This window comes from Macaca fascicularis, chromosome 1 (genome assembly GCF_037993035.2).
Source record: "Macaca fascicularis isolate 582-1 chromosome 1, T2T-MFA8v1.1".
Classification (NCBI taxonomy): domain Eukaryota; kingdom Metazoa; phylum Chordata; class Mammalia; order Primates; family Cercopithecidae; genus Macaca; species Macaca fascicularis.
Genome location: NC_088375.1, coordinates 83,387,810 through 83,406,841, shown reverse-complemented (window position 1 = coordinate 83,406,841; position 19,032 = coordinate 83,387,810). Strand labels below are relative to the sequence as shown.

General features: G+C 35.7%; 1 protein-coding gene across 26 annotated transcripts in view; it reads left to right on the top strand.

Annotated features, from left to right (window-relative positions):
- ENAH (ENAH actin regulator) overlaps positions 1-18,816 on the top strand; it is a 156,502-nt gene extending 137,686 nt beyond the window's left edge. For 15 of the 26 annotated variants that reach the window (XM_074037439.1, XM_074037412.1, XM_074037386.1 and 12 more), the window contains 8 exons: positions 209-354; positions 511-568; positions 1,343-1,391; positions 5,522-5,588; positions 8,516-8,578; positions 12,507-12,585; positions 15,063-15,120; positions 15,655-18,816. In XM_074037439.1, the coding sequence (XP_073893540.1) occupies positions 209-354; positions 511-568; positions 1,343-1,391; positions 5,522-5,588; positions 8,516-8,578; positions 12,507-12,585; positions 15,063-15,120; positions 15,655-15,692 (558 nt within the window). In that variant the 3' untranslated portion in view covers positions 15,693-18,816. The remainder of the gene's footprint in view (positions 1-208; positions 355-510; positions 569-1,342; positions 1,392-5,521; positions 5,589-8,515; positions 8,579-12,506; positions 12,586-15,062; positions 15,121-15,654) is intronic. The other 11 variants (XM_074037445.1, XM_074037425.1, XM_074037389.1 and 8 more) reach the window with 1 other exon arrangement.
- Positions 18,817-19,032: the final 216 nt, after the last annotated feature.

The following is a 19,032-nucleotide window of genomic DNA, read 5'->3' as shown; positions in this document are numbered from 1 at the left end:
CATTGCATTCTTGTTGATAGTAGTTTTGATAAACTCTTGTTGGTATATAAAATCAATACTGAAAATCTATTGGTTCTTAAAGCTTACAAATAATATTTAGGTTTTTAAAAATTAATGCTGATGTTTCCTTCTGTTTTAGATGTAATATATTAATAAAAATACGGTTGTCTAACATAGGAGTTGATTATGTCTGTGTATTCTCATTAAGATGGAGGATGCCTCTTTCCCAAGTGGAGGGAATGCTATTGGTGTGAACTCGGCCTCATCTAAAGCAGATACAGGCCGTGGAAATGGACCCCTTCCTTTAGGGGGTAGTGGTTTAATGGAAGAAATGAGTGCCCTGCTGGCCAGGAGGTAAGGAATTTCATTATAATGGACATGCCCAGAATTGAGAGGATTTTAATTTTATTCCGAATACAACTAACTAGATGCACTTCTTTCCTCATAGAGAAGTGGTTTTTATACTGAATCAGATAATATTTTTAAAAATTGGATTTGCCTTCTTTGTAGGAGAAGAATTGCTGAAAAGGGATCAACAGTAGAAACAGAACAGAAAGAGGACAAAGGTGTAAGTTAATAAAGATAGTCTATCTTAAAATATGGTATTCAAGCACAGCCCATTCAGGAAATAGTGTCAGCATTTATTTAATTTGAACTTAATTAGCTTGAACTTATATTTGCTAATTTTTAACTATTTATGCATGTGAAGTGGCTTGTTTTGACTGTTATTTATAAATTTTAAATGGCAGTCTTAGTAAAATGAGTTGAGTATTTGGAGTTGTGGGAAAAGCATTGAAGTTCAAACCTGTGGAGTTTAATTCTGTTCCTTAAATGAGTGAATGACATTTCATTTCCCTTGCATTAATTTAAAAGGAAGGAATTAGCCTAAATTCATATATTTCCCCTAGGAGCTCGATGGTTATTGGCTGTGCCCCTTAAGAGTGTATCCTTCATGCCCTCCTCCCTGATTCAGCTGGGCACACTCTGCTTTGTCTGTGCTATATATTGGCGTGCAACAAATAATATGTTTCCCTTGCTCCATTTGGCTGCCTTTGATACCATTCCTCAAATCTGTCTCTTGTGTCTGGCTTTGTAGCATTGGCTAGTGAAAGTTCTCAGGGAGAACACATATGAGGAAAGGAACTGTGGGGAGGGTTGAAGGGGAGGTGATTGAAAACAGGAGAAGAAAGAAGTCTAAGCTGAAATGAAAGGGAGAGAAGACCGATGAAAGAGAAAGTGGGGAGTGGCAGAAAGAATATTAGAAGTGCATGTGTAAAACACTAAATGTATATAGCAGCAGGGGACTGGTAGATGTGATATTAATATGTATCTGTACATTTAGGAAGATTCAGAGCCTGTAACTTCTAAGGCCTCTTCAACAAGTACACCTGGTAAGTTCAAGATAAATATTTTAACCTTTATAAACTTTCTCTGAAAGTATTAATACTCCCCAGTTAAAAATTCCTCCTTTCCCCATGTTTGGACCAAGTGACTAGACACCAAAATGCCAGAGTTCTTTGTTCACACCTGAAAGCATTAATTAACTTTTTTCCTCCTGGAAGCTGCTGTTACTTTCTTGAGGTTACTTACTAAAACAAGGAAAATATTAATGTACTATTAGATGACGAGAAGTATTTTTCATAATTGTTTTCCTAAAGGTAAAAATAAAGTGAGCATGTTAGTTAGTACTGCAGTCTCCCTCAGAACATTCTCAAATTGAGAAGGGTATCCTAGCCATTCATTTGGGTGATATTGATAATTAAGGGAATAAAGTTTCTGATTTGTAAATTTAAAAAGTCTCCTTAAAATTTTGGGGAAGTGTTCTTGAATTCAGTGAAATTTCTGACATTGAGAATTCTTGAGCATCCAGTAAATCACCTAGATTATTAACAAAGTATATTTCACTAGAGGTACTTGATGAGTGCTGTATCCAAGATGAGAATATGAACTCATTACATATTCACAAGTTATTTCTTCATATTTGATTAAAGACTAAGGGCTGGACTATCCAACTCCTTATCTATTCTGGAATGAAACAACATAAATAAACTTGATGAGTTAATATCTAGAGTGGTCCATAGGAAACCAGTATAGAGAAATGCTTATATTCCTACAGTTTTGATTTAAAGACAACCAACTGCATCTACAGTTACCTTTTTAATTTTCATTGTTTTATTTTTTTGAGATGGGGTCTCACTCTGTTGCCCAGGCTGGAGTGCAATGGTGCGATATTGGCTCACTGCATCCTCTACCTCCTAGGCTCAAGTGATCCTCCCACCTTAGCCCCCAACCCCCCAAGTAGCTGAGGCCCCAGGTGCATAGCACCACTCCTGGCTAATTGTTTGCATTTTTGGTAGAGACAGGGTTTCACCATGTTGCCCAGGCTGGTCTCAAACTCCTGAACTCAAGTGATCCAGCTGTTTCAGTCTCCCAAAGTGCTGGGATTACAGGCATGAGCCACAATGTGCCACCTAGAATTCCCTTTGTTTTTTTTTTTTAAGTACTTCTGTTTTTGTTTTTTGTGATTGTAATCCATCTTTTCACACCCCCACCCCCCATTCCTCATTCTCATTATTAAATAGTGACTCTTCAGTAGACTGATTGCTGTACCATAATTAACATCATGGCTTTGTTTTCCCTCTGAATAGGACTCAATTTATGTTACTTTAATTAAAAATTCAGTGCTTTGTGACCCACTTATTTTAGCTTTATCCTTCTTTCTGTAAGCCAAAAGTAATTATATATGCTGTCATTAGTACCGCATAGATGTTGTAAATCTGAACCATACTTCAGGGTCACAGAACCTTTAGAATATGATGAGAGCTATAGATCCTTTTTCCAGGGGGGAAAATTGTATTTTTATTCAGATTTGTTCATAATTTCAGAATGTTCATGAATTTCTTGAAGGTTATCCGTGGACTCCAAGTTAAAAATTCCTTATAATGTATAACCCCTTATATAAAATATGAAAAAATAGGCCGGGTGCGGTGGCTCAAGCCTGTAATCCCAGCACTTTGGGAGGCCGAGACGGGCGGATCACAAGGTCAGGAGATCGAGACCATCCTGGCTAACATGGTGAAACCCCGTCTCTACTAAAAAATACAAAAACCTAGCCGGGCGAGGTGGCGGGCGCCTGTAGTCCCAGCTACTCGGGAGGCTGAGGCAGGAGAATGGCGTGAACCCGGGAGGCGGAGCTTGCAGTGAGCTGAGATCCGCCACTGCACTCCAGTCTGGGCGACAAAGCGAGACTGTCTCAACAACAACAACAACAAAAATATGAAAAAATATGCAGGTTTTGTGTGTGTGTCTCATATATATATATATTATATAATATATATATATATATAAAAGCAAAAAGGGCAGGGCCTCTTTTGTCACTTGTTTCATTCCGTTTTTAAATTGACATTGTGTCAGGCACCTGAAGTGAAAGGTACAGGTTCTAAGCACGAAAAAACTCTTGGTCCAGCTGGGAAGATGAGACACACAGGTGTAAAGTTAACCTTTTACAACCACATGTTGAATACTAAGTAATGTGTGTCAAAGAGGGAGGAGATGACACATACGAGTCACCTGAGTCACCTTTGTAGAGAAAAGTGATATCTTAGTATGCCTTGAAGAGTATTTAGTTTGGCTGAAAGTGAGGGAAGGTGTGATATTTCAGAATGTAAGTATAGCTTGAGCAAAGGTATGGAGTTGGAGATGAGCAAGAAGAGATTAAGAAATAGGAAATAGACTAGAACAGGGAATTCTTTTTGAGGAGTATTGTGGGGGAAAGTTTGGAAATATGAGTTAGAAACAAAAATGTTGAGAGCCTTTTATAAAATTATCAAGAGTTTAGACTTTATCCTGCAAGTACTGAGTTCAGTGGACATTTAATCCACTGAAACTGAGGCACATTAAAATGGCACTTGTGGTTTTCCCATTAAAACTAGGGAGGATTGAGATAGGCAGACCAATTAGGAAGCTCTATATGCATGCCAGTAAAGATCCTCTGAAGGGAACCCAGCCCTTGCCCCTCCTGAAACACAGCTGAGCTCCTTAGAGAGAAGAGGCCCTTGCTTCTCAGCTTCCACAGAGCCAGCTGAACAGCTCTTTCTCACAACCAGATGACCTTTAAGACTAAAAGATGGTTCTGGTTTGGCTGACTGGGAAAGGACCTCAGCCAGCTGTTAAAAGGTAGCACTTGCTACATCTTATCCACTTTGGAATTACTCCCTCATCCTTCCACCTGCCACCTCTTTAGTGACAGTGTCCGATGACCGTTCCCCTCCCTGTCCAGGTGTCCCTCAGTTTCATTCAGGACTTCCCTCTTTTCACCTGCTTGGACTGGTGTCAATTGGATATGTTTCTGATTCTGCCTGTCCCAAACCCCATCCAATTTGATCTTCCTGGTCATGTGTGGAACTTGCCACCACTGTGGCGGTCATTGAGAGACTGTGTTAGCTGTTAGAATACAAAAGAAGGAATATAAAAAAGAAGGAATTTGGTTGATGAGGAGTAAAGCAAGATCAATAATGACTTCAAGGTTTCACACCTAATGCCTGCATGCAACAGAAATCCAGAACCAAAAGCAGGGCTTCATGGAAGAGTGTGAGTTTATTTTTGCGTAAGTGCACTTTGAAGAGACCATAAGCTACCTGAGAATGTGCAGAAGCCAGTTGAGGAGCTGAATTGGAACTCAGAGCAGTTTTAGTTAAAACTACACAATGAGATCACAACTCATGAATAGACTTCATTCTCATGTGGCCCAAATTCTTTCCTCCATGACAAGATTCCACTTCTGATTTTACCCAGTCATGTAGTGAGGCCAGTGACAGCATCAGTGAGTCAGCCCAGATTAGAAAAAACAATTCAAGCACAATAGACAGCCAGCTAGTGAGTCACTGACTACATAGTGTCTTTTGTAATAAGAGCTTAGAGTGAACTTGTTTATATTTAACTGGAATTATTGGCTAAGTCCCAATAATTCATTGTTTAAGAATCAAGGAAGTATAGTAGAATTTCAGGATTCTGAAATTTAATTTGAGTTGCTCCTATTTTTTTTTCCTAAGAGGGACTATTTGGATTTAGATTAATTGTTGAAATACATGAACATATTATAAGTTATACTTACTGTTTTTATCATTGGCGCTAAAAGTAATTTAAGACAATGTCAGTAATACTACTCCATTTTAATTAATTGAACTATCCTAATTTTAAAATTATCCTACTTTATTCTTACTATCCTTTCTTTATTAGAGAAACTCCTTACCATCCAGTTTATAGAATTATAATATTTTAGACTTAACAATGTAAGTTTTTCCTTGGAAACTTCCCGTACTGGTTTATAATTTCTTCTCATTTTGAGGTCTGGCGTTGTGCAAATTAGAATCCTTACAGATTTCAACTAAAGTTTAGAATTTAAATTTTTATTTATATTACTGCTATGTAAACAGGTATAATGAGATTTAGTATTTTGTTTTTTGTTTTATAATAACTCTGGAAGCGTATATTTAATAACTTCTGTTCTTTGTTTTTAAAGAACCAACAAGAAAACCTTGGGAAAGAACAAATACAATGAATGGCAGCAAGTCACCTGTTATCTCCAGGTATCAACTTTTTTCTCTTAAGTTTTATATTTTATTTGTATAAAAAAAGAAATTAGTGCATTCTTAGTGTAGAAAAAAATTGAATGGTAACAAATTATACAAGGAGTCCATAAAACTCTCATGATCCTCCTAGTATTGGACAACCACCAAGCCTCATTATATATTACTCATCTACATTACTAGTGATTGATAAATTCTACCCTACATTTATTAACCAGATGATCTGAGATTTTAAGATAGCTTTGTCTTTCCCAATTTGTATTTTGAAAAATTCAAAACTACAGAAAAATTAAAAGGATAGTACAGTGAATATGTGTATACCCATTTCCTAGGTTTAACAGTTGTCAACATTTTGCCCCACTTGTCTTAACTATCTACATATCTACACTTTTTTCCCCTCTGATTAGTTTGAAAGCAGTTCACAAATAAGAAGTGTTTCACCCTAAATACTTTAGTGTTTTTTGGAAGAACCAGGACATCTGCTTTGTAACCAGAACACCATTATTACTCTCAAGAAATTTAACATTGAACAATAATATTATCTAATATAGTATATAGTCACATTTCCCCATTAGTCCCAATGACATAGAGTGTGTGTGTGTGTGTGTGTGTGTGTGTGTGTGTGTGTGTGTGTGTGTATTTTGGAGCCTTTTTTAAACCTGAAAATCAGCTGGAGAGAAAAGAGCAAAATGAAACCTACATCTTTGAATTTATAAAGTAGAAACATGTATTTCCCTATCTCATTTGAAATGTGTAAGTGTAATCAAGTTAGAAAAGATAGTATCCAGAAACAAGGCTAGCTAATACTTGTTTCTACAAGTACATGTGGGCATGTTTAGGCAAATTTGTTCTTCCTTTAGCTAGGCATACTTTATTTTCATGACTAAATTTATATCACAGCTCCTGAACACAGATGAAACCTTTTCTTGGTTTATGAGACTTGTATAAAGTTTAAAGGACTTGTATTTTTCCCAGAAAAAAAAAAAAAGTATGTATTTAGAAACTAAAAAGTATTTTGTCTTTTCTTTCTGAGCTATTTGCCTTATTTTTGTCTTGTAAAAAGCAACTTGACTCTAATTATAGAAACCTAATAAAGAGAAGTACAAGGATAGACTTGTAGACCTGTTCTGTGTTAGTCTAAGTCTGAATTTGGATTTGGCTTTCTATGTGGTGCTTTCTGCTAGTCGGAAAGAAGATTTGGTAATGACACAATTGTTTAAGCTCCACAAAGAAACTAGACCTTTTGGAATGTATAAAAGCTTTTAGTTTCTAAGTGATTGAAAGATGATCATATTTTACTTTAGAAGAAAGAGGGGAATTGCTTTTGGTGTACATGTGTTTTCAGTAGAGTAGAAAAATTGCACATTTGTGTTTCTCAGACTCCTAACTGAGATGGCCTTCTAACATATCTCTACCGGTTATGGATTTTCTTCAGTACCACATTATGAAGTGCTGATTTATCAAGCCCATAACAAGGGGCTGGCCAGGCGTGGTGGCTCATGCCTGTAATCCCAGCACTTTGGGAGGCTGAGGTGGGGGGATCACTTGAGGTCACGAATTAGAGACCAGCTTGGCTAACATGATGAAACCCCATCTCTACTAAAAATACCAAAATTAACTGGGCATGGTGGCACACGCCTGCAATCCCAGGTACTTGGGAGGCTGAGACACGAGAATCACTTGAACCTGGGAGACGGAGGTTGCAGTGAGCTGATATCGCGCTATTGCACTCCAGTCTGCAGACCTGTCACGTGTCATTTGTCCTTTCTCTTCATCCTGCTTCGTTGATCTGCATTCCATAGTGAATTAAATAAAGCTAAGCCTATGTTGATGGCAGAAGTCATGTCTTAGAATGGACATGGATGAGGTTCTCCAAATGGAATACGTTCTTTGATGTATTTGGTCCATTTAGTAAAGGAAAAGTTGTTCTTTGAAAGATTTTTTTATTTTTCCTAATTCCAGAGTAGGGAGAAAAAAGACTTTTTTTTTTTTTTTTTCCCAGACTTGGAAATTTAGTAAGTGCTCTAAAGGTCACCATTTTGAAAATAATTTTATATAAATGAGTTGAATCTTGATTCTTAGTATCTAATAGTGCACCATAATCATGTTCCAATTCTGTTAGGTGGTTTTCCTCCCATTTCCCAAAATAGAAATTCTGAAACCCTGATTATTTCCTGACCACTCATATATCTTTTGATAGATTTGATCCAACTACTGGTATGTAGGTTTTAAAATTTCACAAAAGCTGTTTTAAACCATAAAGGATTTTAAAAATACGTTGAAAAGAGTAAGAACTATATTGCTTTTCTTCCTAAGTTATCTCCCTGTTCCTTCAGAAAGCAGGTATATTAGCTGCTTTAAGTATGTCTCATCCTTGCATTGTAGTGAAGGTGCCCATTTATCTTTGGAATAACTTTGTCAAAATTATGTTAGTGGTAAGATGGATTAATATCCCATAATATACATGAGATATTGCATATTGCTGTATTTGTTAAGAGTAAAAGCAAGAATGTTTGGTTAAAAATGCTTTAAACTATATGACTGGATTATAACATTTGGAAGGTTGGTGCATTCATCTGTGATTATTAAGACCTGACAGATCTTGTATTCAAGATGGGAAAACTAGTCCTTTACATGCCTCCTGAGAAGAGTTAATTTTTTATACTTTTATATACTTACTGTGCCTAACAACCTATAAAAAGTAGCCATTGTGTAATGATTTTTAAAATTTTCTGTAACTGGTATCTTCACATAACTAAAAGTAGTTTTAAAATATCTTTTTTATTGGGGAAAAATTGGTTATTTTAAGGTTAATAGACTCAATTATTGTTTGGTTTGCTATTAACAACCTATAAAACAGTAACATAATGAGAATTATTTTTTAAAGTTCTATTGTGTATCCCTTTCAATGGTTTTCCCCTTCATAGACGGGATTCTCCAAGGAAAAATCAGATTGTTTTTGACAACAGGTCCTATGATTCATTACACAGGTATCATCCTGCTGTGACGTTGTGATTTGAGACTTTTAAATAACATGTTCAGGATAGGGCTGAGCTTTTTCTACCTGGATTGGTAATCACCACAAGGGAGATTTTTTTTCTTTATTTTGAATACCTTTTAAAAATTCTGCCATCACTTCACAGTTGGATTAGGATAAATACAAATGGTAAACATATTCGAAATACTAGACTGGGAATCTAAGGCCACATATATTATCTAGGCCATTTGTAGCTTAAGCATTTTCTTTTAAAGGCTGTTTGCCTTATGATTATAAGACAAGGTTTCAAAAAAGTAGATAGAAGATCCTTTTCCATCTGTTACTGGAACATGGGCTAATATTAAAGCCACGGTTGTGGTTTCTTTGAGGAAAATCTCTGTTTCCTAGATACTTTGTAGTAAATTATCTTGGACAATTTAACATCTAACACCCTGAGTAGATTGTTTTCTAGATGAGCCCTATTATACCATTTTTTAATTAAGAACACTTAAGATATGAACTAGTTTTTTCTTAATTAAAAAAATTGACAGCTAAAAAAAAATCCTCAAATGCTTTTCAGTTACTTACACAATTAATGTGGCAGAATAGGGACTTAAATATAGTAGTACATTTTATAGGCAGATGTTTAAAAGGCAACACTCTCATCATAAAATAATAAAAACTGGCCCAGCACGGTGGTTCACACCTATAGTTTTGGCACCTTGGGAAGCCAAGGCTGGATGATCATTTGGGGCCAGGAGTTCAAGACCAGCCTGGGAAACTTAGCGAGACCCCATCTTTACAAAAAATGAAAAAACTAGCTGGGCCTGGTGGCTTGTGCCTGTAGTCCCAGCTACTCAGGAGGCTAAGACAGGAAGATATCTTGTGCATAGGAGTTAAGAGGCTGCAGTGAGGCATGATCACACCACTGCACCCTAGCCTGGGTGACAAAATGAGACACTCTCTTTAAAAAAAAAAAAAAGTAAAATAAAAACCTGAGAAACCCTCATTTTGTGATCAATTATGATGAAAACCCATAGGTTAGAAATAACTGAAATATATTTATGTTATTTTATACATTTTTTTTTTTTTTTTAAATATACATCAGGTCCACTGGGAATATGAATTAAATGCTGTTCATAGTGGATGTGTATCACAGTGAGTTGGGAGTTCAGTAAGCAGACTCTGGCCAAATTCTTACTTGCTAAAATTATTTTTATGCTATTAATGATCGAACTACTTAACAAGTTAATTTTGTCAGCCAGTTAAATCTTCACAAAATGTTTATATTCCACTAGTGAAATAGTTTTTTCTGCTTTTTTTTTTTTTTTTTTTTTTTTTTTGAGGTGGTTTGTTTTGGCCAAAAGATTTCTTTAGAAAATTTGCTAGTACATAGAAAAATAGCATTTAACAATGAAATTTTTAAGGCTGGGTACCATAGCTCATGCCTATAATCCCAGCTCTTTGGGAGGCCTAGGCAGGAGGATCACTTGAGTCCAGGAGCTTGAGACTAGCCTAGGCAACGTGGTTAAACCCTGTCTCTATAAAACATACAAAAATTAGCTGGGCATGGTTGCATGTGCCTGTGGGAGGCTGAGGTGGGAAGAAGGCTTGAGCCCAGGAGGTCAAGGCTGCAGTGAGCTGAGATCATGCCACTGCACTGCAGCCTGCGTGACAGAATGAGACCCTGTGTTCAAAAATATATATTTTTTTTAATGTAGTAAATCTGCTCAGTTATCTTGCTGCTTTCACACATAGTACCCCCTGGGATAATATTACTGATAAACTTTTTTGGTAAAAGTTAAGAAAAAAAGTGGTGATTACATCTTTCCTTCAGTATGAAAAGTTCCCCCCTTTAGTTAATTATCATGGTGGTGGTGGTGATGGATTGCATGTTAGCATGAATTAAATTTTTAAAAATTTGCATGTCTCCACAATTGTTTTTATTACATGACAATAATATTTTACATTGCCTAGTAAATATGGATATATTCGTAACATACTTGCCCAATTAAATAGCAGACTGTAGTTGTTCATGTGAATTTCAGAGGTATTCATTGTATAACTTGAGAAAATAACTAGCTAAATGGACCACTTAAATGAGAAATGTAAAAGAAAAGCAGAGTATGAATTATAGTTTAATTCTAGAGAACAGGAATAGGTAGCATGAGTGAGTATATGAAATGATGGTGTCCTAAACTGTAAGACTATTTGCCAGACGTGGCTCTGCATAGGGCACCATGACTTGCATTTTATGGATCTCAGTAAATCTTAAGTGATCTTGGAATTTAGTAGTCTTCCCTAGCAAAGTAAGAAGGTGTAGCCTCACAAGAGGAAAGGAAATATTTCATATAAATCTTATTCCCTACAGTGCCTAGCTCAGTGCGTATTGAATGAAGTTTTCTGAAAGTTATTATTTCCCCCACTCATATAAGCAGATACCTAATAAGGTAAAATTGGACGAGTTGCTTCCTAACAGTCTTTTAAGCAGTAATACATTTTGATAGTAAAGCAGATTAACAGGCCGGGCATGGTGGCTCACACCTACACCCAGCAATTTGGGAGGCTGAAGCAGACAAATTATGAAGTCAGGAGTTCGAGACCAGCCTGGCCAACATGGTGAAACCCCGTCTCAACTCAAAATACAAAAAAAAATTAGCCAGTCCTTGTGGCGCACCTGTAATCCCAGCTACTCCGGAGGCTGAGGCAGGAGAATCACTTGAACCCAGGAGGCAGAGGCTGCAGTGAGCCGAGATCACACCACTGCACTCCAGCCTGGGAGACAGAGCAAGACTGCATCTCATAAACAGCAGCAACAACAACAAAAAGATTAACTCAGTGTTTAATCTTCAGGAACCATGCCTATGGGTTTAAAGTATTTTATGTCTTATAAGAGTTATAAAATTATAACTTGGAAAAATTTATTACGCCTTTTGGGTCTTGCTTCAGATTGCTAACGTTGGTACTCTGCAAAATTGGGAATGTATGATTTGCCTGATGGTTTTAAGTTGCATTTATTCGTGGCTCGTACTAGACTAAACCAGAACCCAGAGGCGTGCCCAATTAAAACTCTAGGTTTTCCGCTGAAGATTCTTTTATTGCCACAATTGGAGAGGGCACCATGACTGGTTTATTTGGTGCTGAAACTTGTTTAAAATATACCTAATCATTGACTTATTAAGAATTATAATAGAAACTAAACTTTTGAAAGTGCAATAATAATTGACAATCTGCTTCTGTTTGGCATTTCCTTTTTATTTAATAAAATAAATGTGTGGAAGTAGTTAGCCTGAAACACAGCATTCAAATGACGTCTCCATAAAATTTTCACAAGGAAATAGTCACATAGTCTAATCTAATAAACATTTTTAAAACATTTTTTATTTTGATGCTTGAAATGGAATAATATGTATAAAGCAAATCATGCTCACTAAAAATGTTTTCTTCCTGCAATCCAAGGCATCAACTTTGTAAGCTGATTTATGTTAGTGTAAAACATTCAAGTCTTTATGTTTCTCCTTTCACTGGTTTGCCCAGGTATTTAAGTAGATAATGTAAAAGTTCAAAAGAAAGACAAAACAAGATTGTGTTATTTGAGCCTCAGATGTTCCAGCTGGCCTCTTCATCACTGTCTTGGTCAACATGCCACGTTATCTGGTTACCTCATGCCCAAAGAATACCATCGTCTACTCTTTTCTGAAGAAGTCTTACCATCTTGTCACCTTTTTCTAGTTCTTTTATAAATAAGAAATACTGAGAAAAGTGAAAAAATTTTGTTTTATGTCCTAATCAGCCCTACAATTTTGATAATTTTTAACAAAATGGCTATTTTAAAGAAATGTATTTAAATCTGGTGTTGGGTTGGCAAATTTGCAATTATTTATGAACTCATTAAGTGTTAAGAATGTTGTTTACCTGTCCTGGAAATTTCATTTATGCAGACCAAAATCCACACCCTTATCACAGCCCAGTGCCAATGGAGTCCAGACGGAAGGACTTGACTATGACAGGCTGAAGCAGGTGGGCGCTCAGTGGCAGCTTTATTTGTACTTGTTTCTTTTAAAAAAATATCTTATATGCATATCTTTGACATGGATCCTGAATGTACTTAGAAAAACCATAGAGCTATTGTTATACAAATTAAACAGTGGCATTAGTAGTACTGTATTTTTTCAAATCTACACTTCAGTTCATTGAGTTTGCATGAAGTTCCAGAGGTAGTGGAGGGTGGGGCTGTGGTTCAGTGATAACAGCATAAGGTTTAAATGTAAGTGCATGGTATACAGTTGTAAAGAAAACAATGGGGCTTTTGCTTTTCAGTTACTGTATTGGCAAAATCGAACGCAACAAATCTGATTTTGGCAAGAGTGCGAGGAAATAGGCACTCTTCTATACGTCGGCTTTCTAAAAAGCAGTTTGGAAAAACAAAATCAAAAGCCTGAAAAATAAATGTCTTACCTTGAACTCAGTGATATGAATTCCAGGAATTTATTCAAAGAAAATATTGTGGAAGTATACAAAGCTATAGTGGGTAGAGTAGAGGCTCTGTAGGCTTCAAGGGATCATAATTTAGTATGCTTAATAGTAAATTGTGAATACTTGCCTGTGTTAGGTAACAAAACAGATGTGTACAGTTATCTCAATTTTATATAAAAAAAGATACTGTCCACATTTGGGTACATATGCATTATATTTAATACCTGTGTACTCAGGAAGAAGTAGTAAGTGATAGGATTGTGATTTAAAATACCTTATTCACAGAAGAGATGAAATACATTTTTTAGATAAACTGAATTTTCATACTGCAAAGCTATTTGAAAAGTTAAATTCAGTTACATGATCTTAAAGGGGAACATGTGGTCATTGAAAATCAAGCCCTTGTTTTGCTCTGTATTGAATGTGGCTTTCTTGAAAAATATTTTAAAATAGAGCACTTCCACACACTTCAAAACATGGTCAATTCTTGGTTTCCTGAAGAATTGGAGGATAACAGAGGAATAGATTTGATTTGGGGGATGAGATGTAAAGAGTAATTTGGATCAGGATATCTGTGAGTTTATTTAATAACTTCTGTGTCTCAGTCTTTTCCATTGTTAAAATGAAGACTTTAATTGATAGTTTTATTTTAAACATGAGAAGCTTTTCAAAAGGTAAACTTTAACAGAGCAATTTAATTTTTCCTGGGGTATTCAGTGTTAAAGTCACACAATTCAAAACTAATCCTTCCAAAGGACAGCTGTTACTTTTCACACACTAAAATTGTGTCACTTTGTCATAGGACCTCCAATCTTGAATCTGCAGGGGGGTTTTTTGTTTGTTTTTTGTTTTTGAGACAGAGTCTCACTCTACCACCCAGGCTGAAGTGCAGTGGTGCGATCTTGGCTCACTGCAGCCTCTGCCTCCCAGGTTCAAGCGATTCTCCTGCCTCAGCCTCCCAAGTAGCTGGGATTACAGGTGTACACTACCACGCCCGGCTAACTTTTGTAGTTTTTGTAGAGACGGGGTTTCACCATGTTGGCCAGGCTGGTCTCAAATTTCCCAGCCTCAAGTGATCCGTCTGCCTCAGCCTCCCAAAGTGCTGGGATTACAGGCGTGAGCCACCGCACCCGGCCAAATCTGCAGTTCTTGAAGGAGGGCCCAGAGCACCACAGTTAATAGAAGTATAATGTGGGCTATGTATATATTTTAAATTTTTTCTAGTAGCCGCATTTTAAAAATACAAAACAAAAGGACAACATTAATTTAGAAACTTAATAATGTATTTAAAGTATGTTTTAATATGTAGTCAATTTTTATAAATTACTAACGAGTTATTTTACATTGTTTTCATCATATTAAATCTGAGAACTCTGGTGTGTGCTTTACACTTACAGCACATCTCATTTCAGATTAGCCTCATTTCAGCAGCTGCATATGGCTGGTGCCTGCCGTATTGGACAGCATGGGTCAACCAGGGCCTCGCCCACCTTCCTGCCTACCCATTAGGGCAATCTCTGAGGTCCCTTCAGGGAAATCCTAGACTCCTTGAAATATGGTTTGGCAGCTATGGTGATTCCTAAGAAATCTCCATACTTCAAACAAAAGAACAGATTTGCCAAGAGCCGATTGTCCAGTTTATTGTGATATCTTCATCCTCTAAACTTCCTTTGCATCACCTCTGAGATTGTTCCCAGAGGACTAAATTGAAAGCACAGCTGTTATCATTTCTAGAAACTATCTGAATCATACCTTTCACTGGATGACAGAGTAATTATCTTAATTTTAGGAAGCATTCTATTTCACATATTGCTAGGCTAGAATAAGCCAGGATTGGGAAGGGAAGAATATTAAAACAAAATTTACCAAGGCTAGTCTTCCAAGAAATAGAATTGTGGCTCTGGAAACAAAAAAAAACTACACATCATACTTCATGACATTCTTAAAATTTTATATGAGTAAGAATCTTTTTAGCAGTATTTTTTTTTCTGTATTTCTGATATTTTTCTCTAATATTTTAGGACATTTTAGATGAAATGAGAAAGGAGTTAACAAAGCTAAAAGAAGAGCTCATTGATGGTAAGTATCTGGACAAATTTACTATTCCTATTCCTATAAACAATGTTTAAGATTCACCATTTTTAAGAAAATGCAAATAAGGAAATGCCCAGTTGATTACTTGAGGGCAATGACTTCCATAGTCCTGCCCTTTTAGGATTAGGGTTTTGGGGAGGAGGTTTCTCCTTCATATAATGGAAATTATTTTTATAAATAGGGATTAAACAAAATCCCTCAATTCAGATGTTGTCTTGTCTTAGATGGAAATCCACATGAACAGATCTTTCTCTAGGTTACCCCTGCTCACCTATCCCAGTGCCCTCTTCTTTTTGAGCCCACATACTCAGTGTTTTCATTTTGTATACAAAAGGAGAAAATATATAGAAATTAGTATCATCTTTCTAGTATTAAAGATGTGTGCAATGAAAGATGCAAAGTTAATTTTTTTATTACTGTGAGTTTGAGCACAATCCTTAAAGTTTCTTAAGAATGAGCCACTCATTTATCTTACTTTACCATTATATTTATTTTCAATACTTGTTCTTTTCCATCCAGCAATCAGGCAGGAACTGAGCAAGTCAAATACTGCATAGAGGAACAGACTAAGGAGAGATAGGACTTTAATCTGAAGGAAAAAAAAATCCTACAAACAACAACTGTTCACAACAGCAAATCCCTACATTTTATGAGCTGTAAGAAGAAAATGGAGACAAACAGAAGGAGGGAAAAACCAACCTACTCTGAAAGCCTTCAAACATTATGACTCTGGCGATAAGCTCTTTTCCCTCTCCGTTTGCTGCTTTTTTCTGGCCTTTACAACAGAATGGAAGAGAATCATATAAGAGTTCCTGTAACAGTTATGCAGAAAATACTAAAACCCATCAGGCAAAATCACCGTGCATTGAAATATTTTCATGTCAAGATAAAATTGCACATTTTCCACAATACATTGCTAAAATAAAGAGGAGAAAGGCTTAGGAAGTTTTTTTGCAGAGAGTGCTGGTAAAGAATTGAGCAAGTTTGCTATTGTATTGTAATGTTTCTCTCAGGTTTGTTCTTCCTATCATGTTTGATATTCCATGAATAATTGAGATCAGGCCTATGTAAGTTAAGATCATAATAAGTGGAACAAATGGAATTGTAAGTGCTTTCAAAGGGTAATATTTATAAGAAAGTGTCCGAAAAATGATATCTTCAGCTTGAGGAATTTTAGAATGATAGGAAGTCTCTCAAGTTAGCCTTCATGCAATTTTGTAGATTAAAACATAAAATTTGTCCAGAATTTAAAGATTTAGATGCCTTCCTAAATTGTTACAATGCTTTACCAAATCTATGACTTCTACATAACACAAACCAGTGGTCAAATGTAAACACTATATTGTAGATTTACTGTAGGTTTTCAACCTTTTTTAGATTTATGCATGTGGACATTTTTATAATGTAATTACAATCACCACAAAGTTAGCTTTTTTAATTGCAGACAGTAATGCATGTCACACTAATATGTAGTGGCCTTTTCAAGGCCTAGTCCCAGGGAAAACATTTTGTAGAGTATAGGGGAGTGGGAGGAAGGGGAGGAATAATTTTTTATTTGAACTTGATTTCTGCACTATCTTTTTCTCAGTTACCTGCATGAATAATAATGAGGAATATTTTGTGACTTTAATTGGTAAATATGTTACAAAACCAAGTACTTAATCTTTTACATCATGTCTTCAGCTATTTGTATTTTAACCAGTAATTTCAATGGTCTGAAACATGATTCAGAGCTTCACATAATATCTTACTGTGGAACTCAAAAGTTTGATCACTGAATTTGGCAGTTATTATTACCTAGGTCCCCTGCTGTTACACAGGTGTTTAGATACATGCTCCTGAATGAAGCTGCTTTTGAATTTTGTTATGTTGAAATGCAAGAAATAACAATGATGGCAGCAATTAAGGTCACAGAAATCATTAGGTAAAGGAAAACCAACAAGGAGTTTTGCAGTTTTCTTTTAATAAGTAAAGTGAGACTTGAGGGTGGTGGGAAGAAGGAATTAGACTCTCTGCCTGCCACCCTGTGTGTGTTGCCCTCGCGCACATGCTGTCTGTATGGAAGCCACTTTTCTTTCCTTTGAAACTGGCAAGGTTAAAATAAGGGAGAAATCCTGTATGTTGCAATGATAGCTTTTTGGAAAATTTAAGAAATCAAACTCTCCAGGCTCTCCATCTTGATTTATGCTTGAGTTGTTATGTGCCATATTTGCTTTGAACTCTGATTATCAGAAGTTTTACTAAAATTTTGAAATAACTCACTTTCATCTGCTTTCTAGATTTTGTACATCTCTGTCCATAAAGCAGAGCTTGTTGATAGTGTAGTTTTCTAAATGCTGCAAATTTGCAGCATTTACCACTACAAAGAAGTTTGGATGAGGGTTTTTTTTTTTCTTTGTTAAAATAGTTCCTATTTCTGTAGAAATTTCACTTTTAGATTAAACTGTGATGGATGAGCTATCATAATTCAAGTATACATTTCTTTTTTCTATCAGATATTCATTGTCATGCAGTAGTAGTAAAAACATCAAAGATGCAGCAAGCTTATGACGTATTTTCTAAAAGAAATAGGAGGCATTTTCATCTTTATTATTGTACTTTTGGTTATGCAAACACTTTGATAATATAATCAGTTATGTCCCCTATAAATCTGGTCAGAAACCTCTTTTGATTTTGTTGGGTAAGTTAAATAGTCTATAGTAGGTAGAGTACTGGGTACAAGTGGTCCAAACTAAGATAAGAGACTAAAATAAAATGCTAAATCTTAAAAGAAACTGGGTTTATGCACTAAACGTTTTGTGCCTTGGTCTAATATTAACATGATGTCTGTGTAAAATGACAAAAAAAAAAAAAACCAGTGTTGAATCACACTATATTTTCCATCATCCCAGATTGCTAAATGTGTTCTTTCCAAGAAGTCTGAATGAATTATTATATACATTTGCTGTCACATACATGACAGTTGTGTCATTATTAGAGATTTCAGTAATTACAGTGGGAAACAGAAGCCTAAGTTCTTTACCTTATCAAAACTATGTTCCTGGAACCACATTATTATGATGGTTTTTGTGCTCTTGTACATTGGATGTCTTAAGCTGAGTACAGTTTAGGGGATCCTTTCTCATGACAGGAAGGTACTGCTTTCCTCAACACTGTGATCTGACCTGTGACAAATCTGTACTATCCACTATGTAAATGGCTCACAAGTCAATTGCAAACAAACTGAATGTACAAATCTTAGTGCTGGTGCTGAAATCTCTTCGGAATAGTCATCATGATTTAAAAGTTTGTTTAAAAATTTGCAAGCATCAAGTGTCAATCACAACTGAAGATGAAACACTAATGAATGTTGAATTCTCATGCTTTTTAGGTGTACTTCCTTCTTAGAATTTTCAGTTTTCTATTTTTACCGTAACTATTTCGTTTAAATTTGTTTCACTTCAATTTCCTACACGCTAACTTCGTTTGTGCGATTGAAATAAAATTGCAGTATATATGTGTTGCTTGTTTGTGACACTTAGATAATCTTCTGAAATAATTTGTTTTAAAGTAAGTTACATTGGATGTGAAAAACACCTTTTAAAGTCCAAGACTTTACTACTTAAAAGTTTACATGTCACATTACTACTCTTTAAAGATTTCATAGAAGTCCTGAATACTAAGTAATGTATACAAAAGAAATACGTGATGATGTGTCTACTTTTTGTGTGAAATAACTGTTGGGTATTCCCTGTTCTTATTTTCTCTTTGCCCACCTTGACACAGTAACTTCTTCTTACAGTCAAGTTGATAGTAAGTGTTTAATTTTTATTCCATTTTGTTCTGCAACACATTCAGATACTTAAAACTCATTCATACAGTTAGAATTTTCCTTTATATAGTTTGCATGGTAAAGGA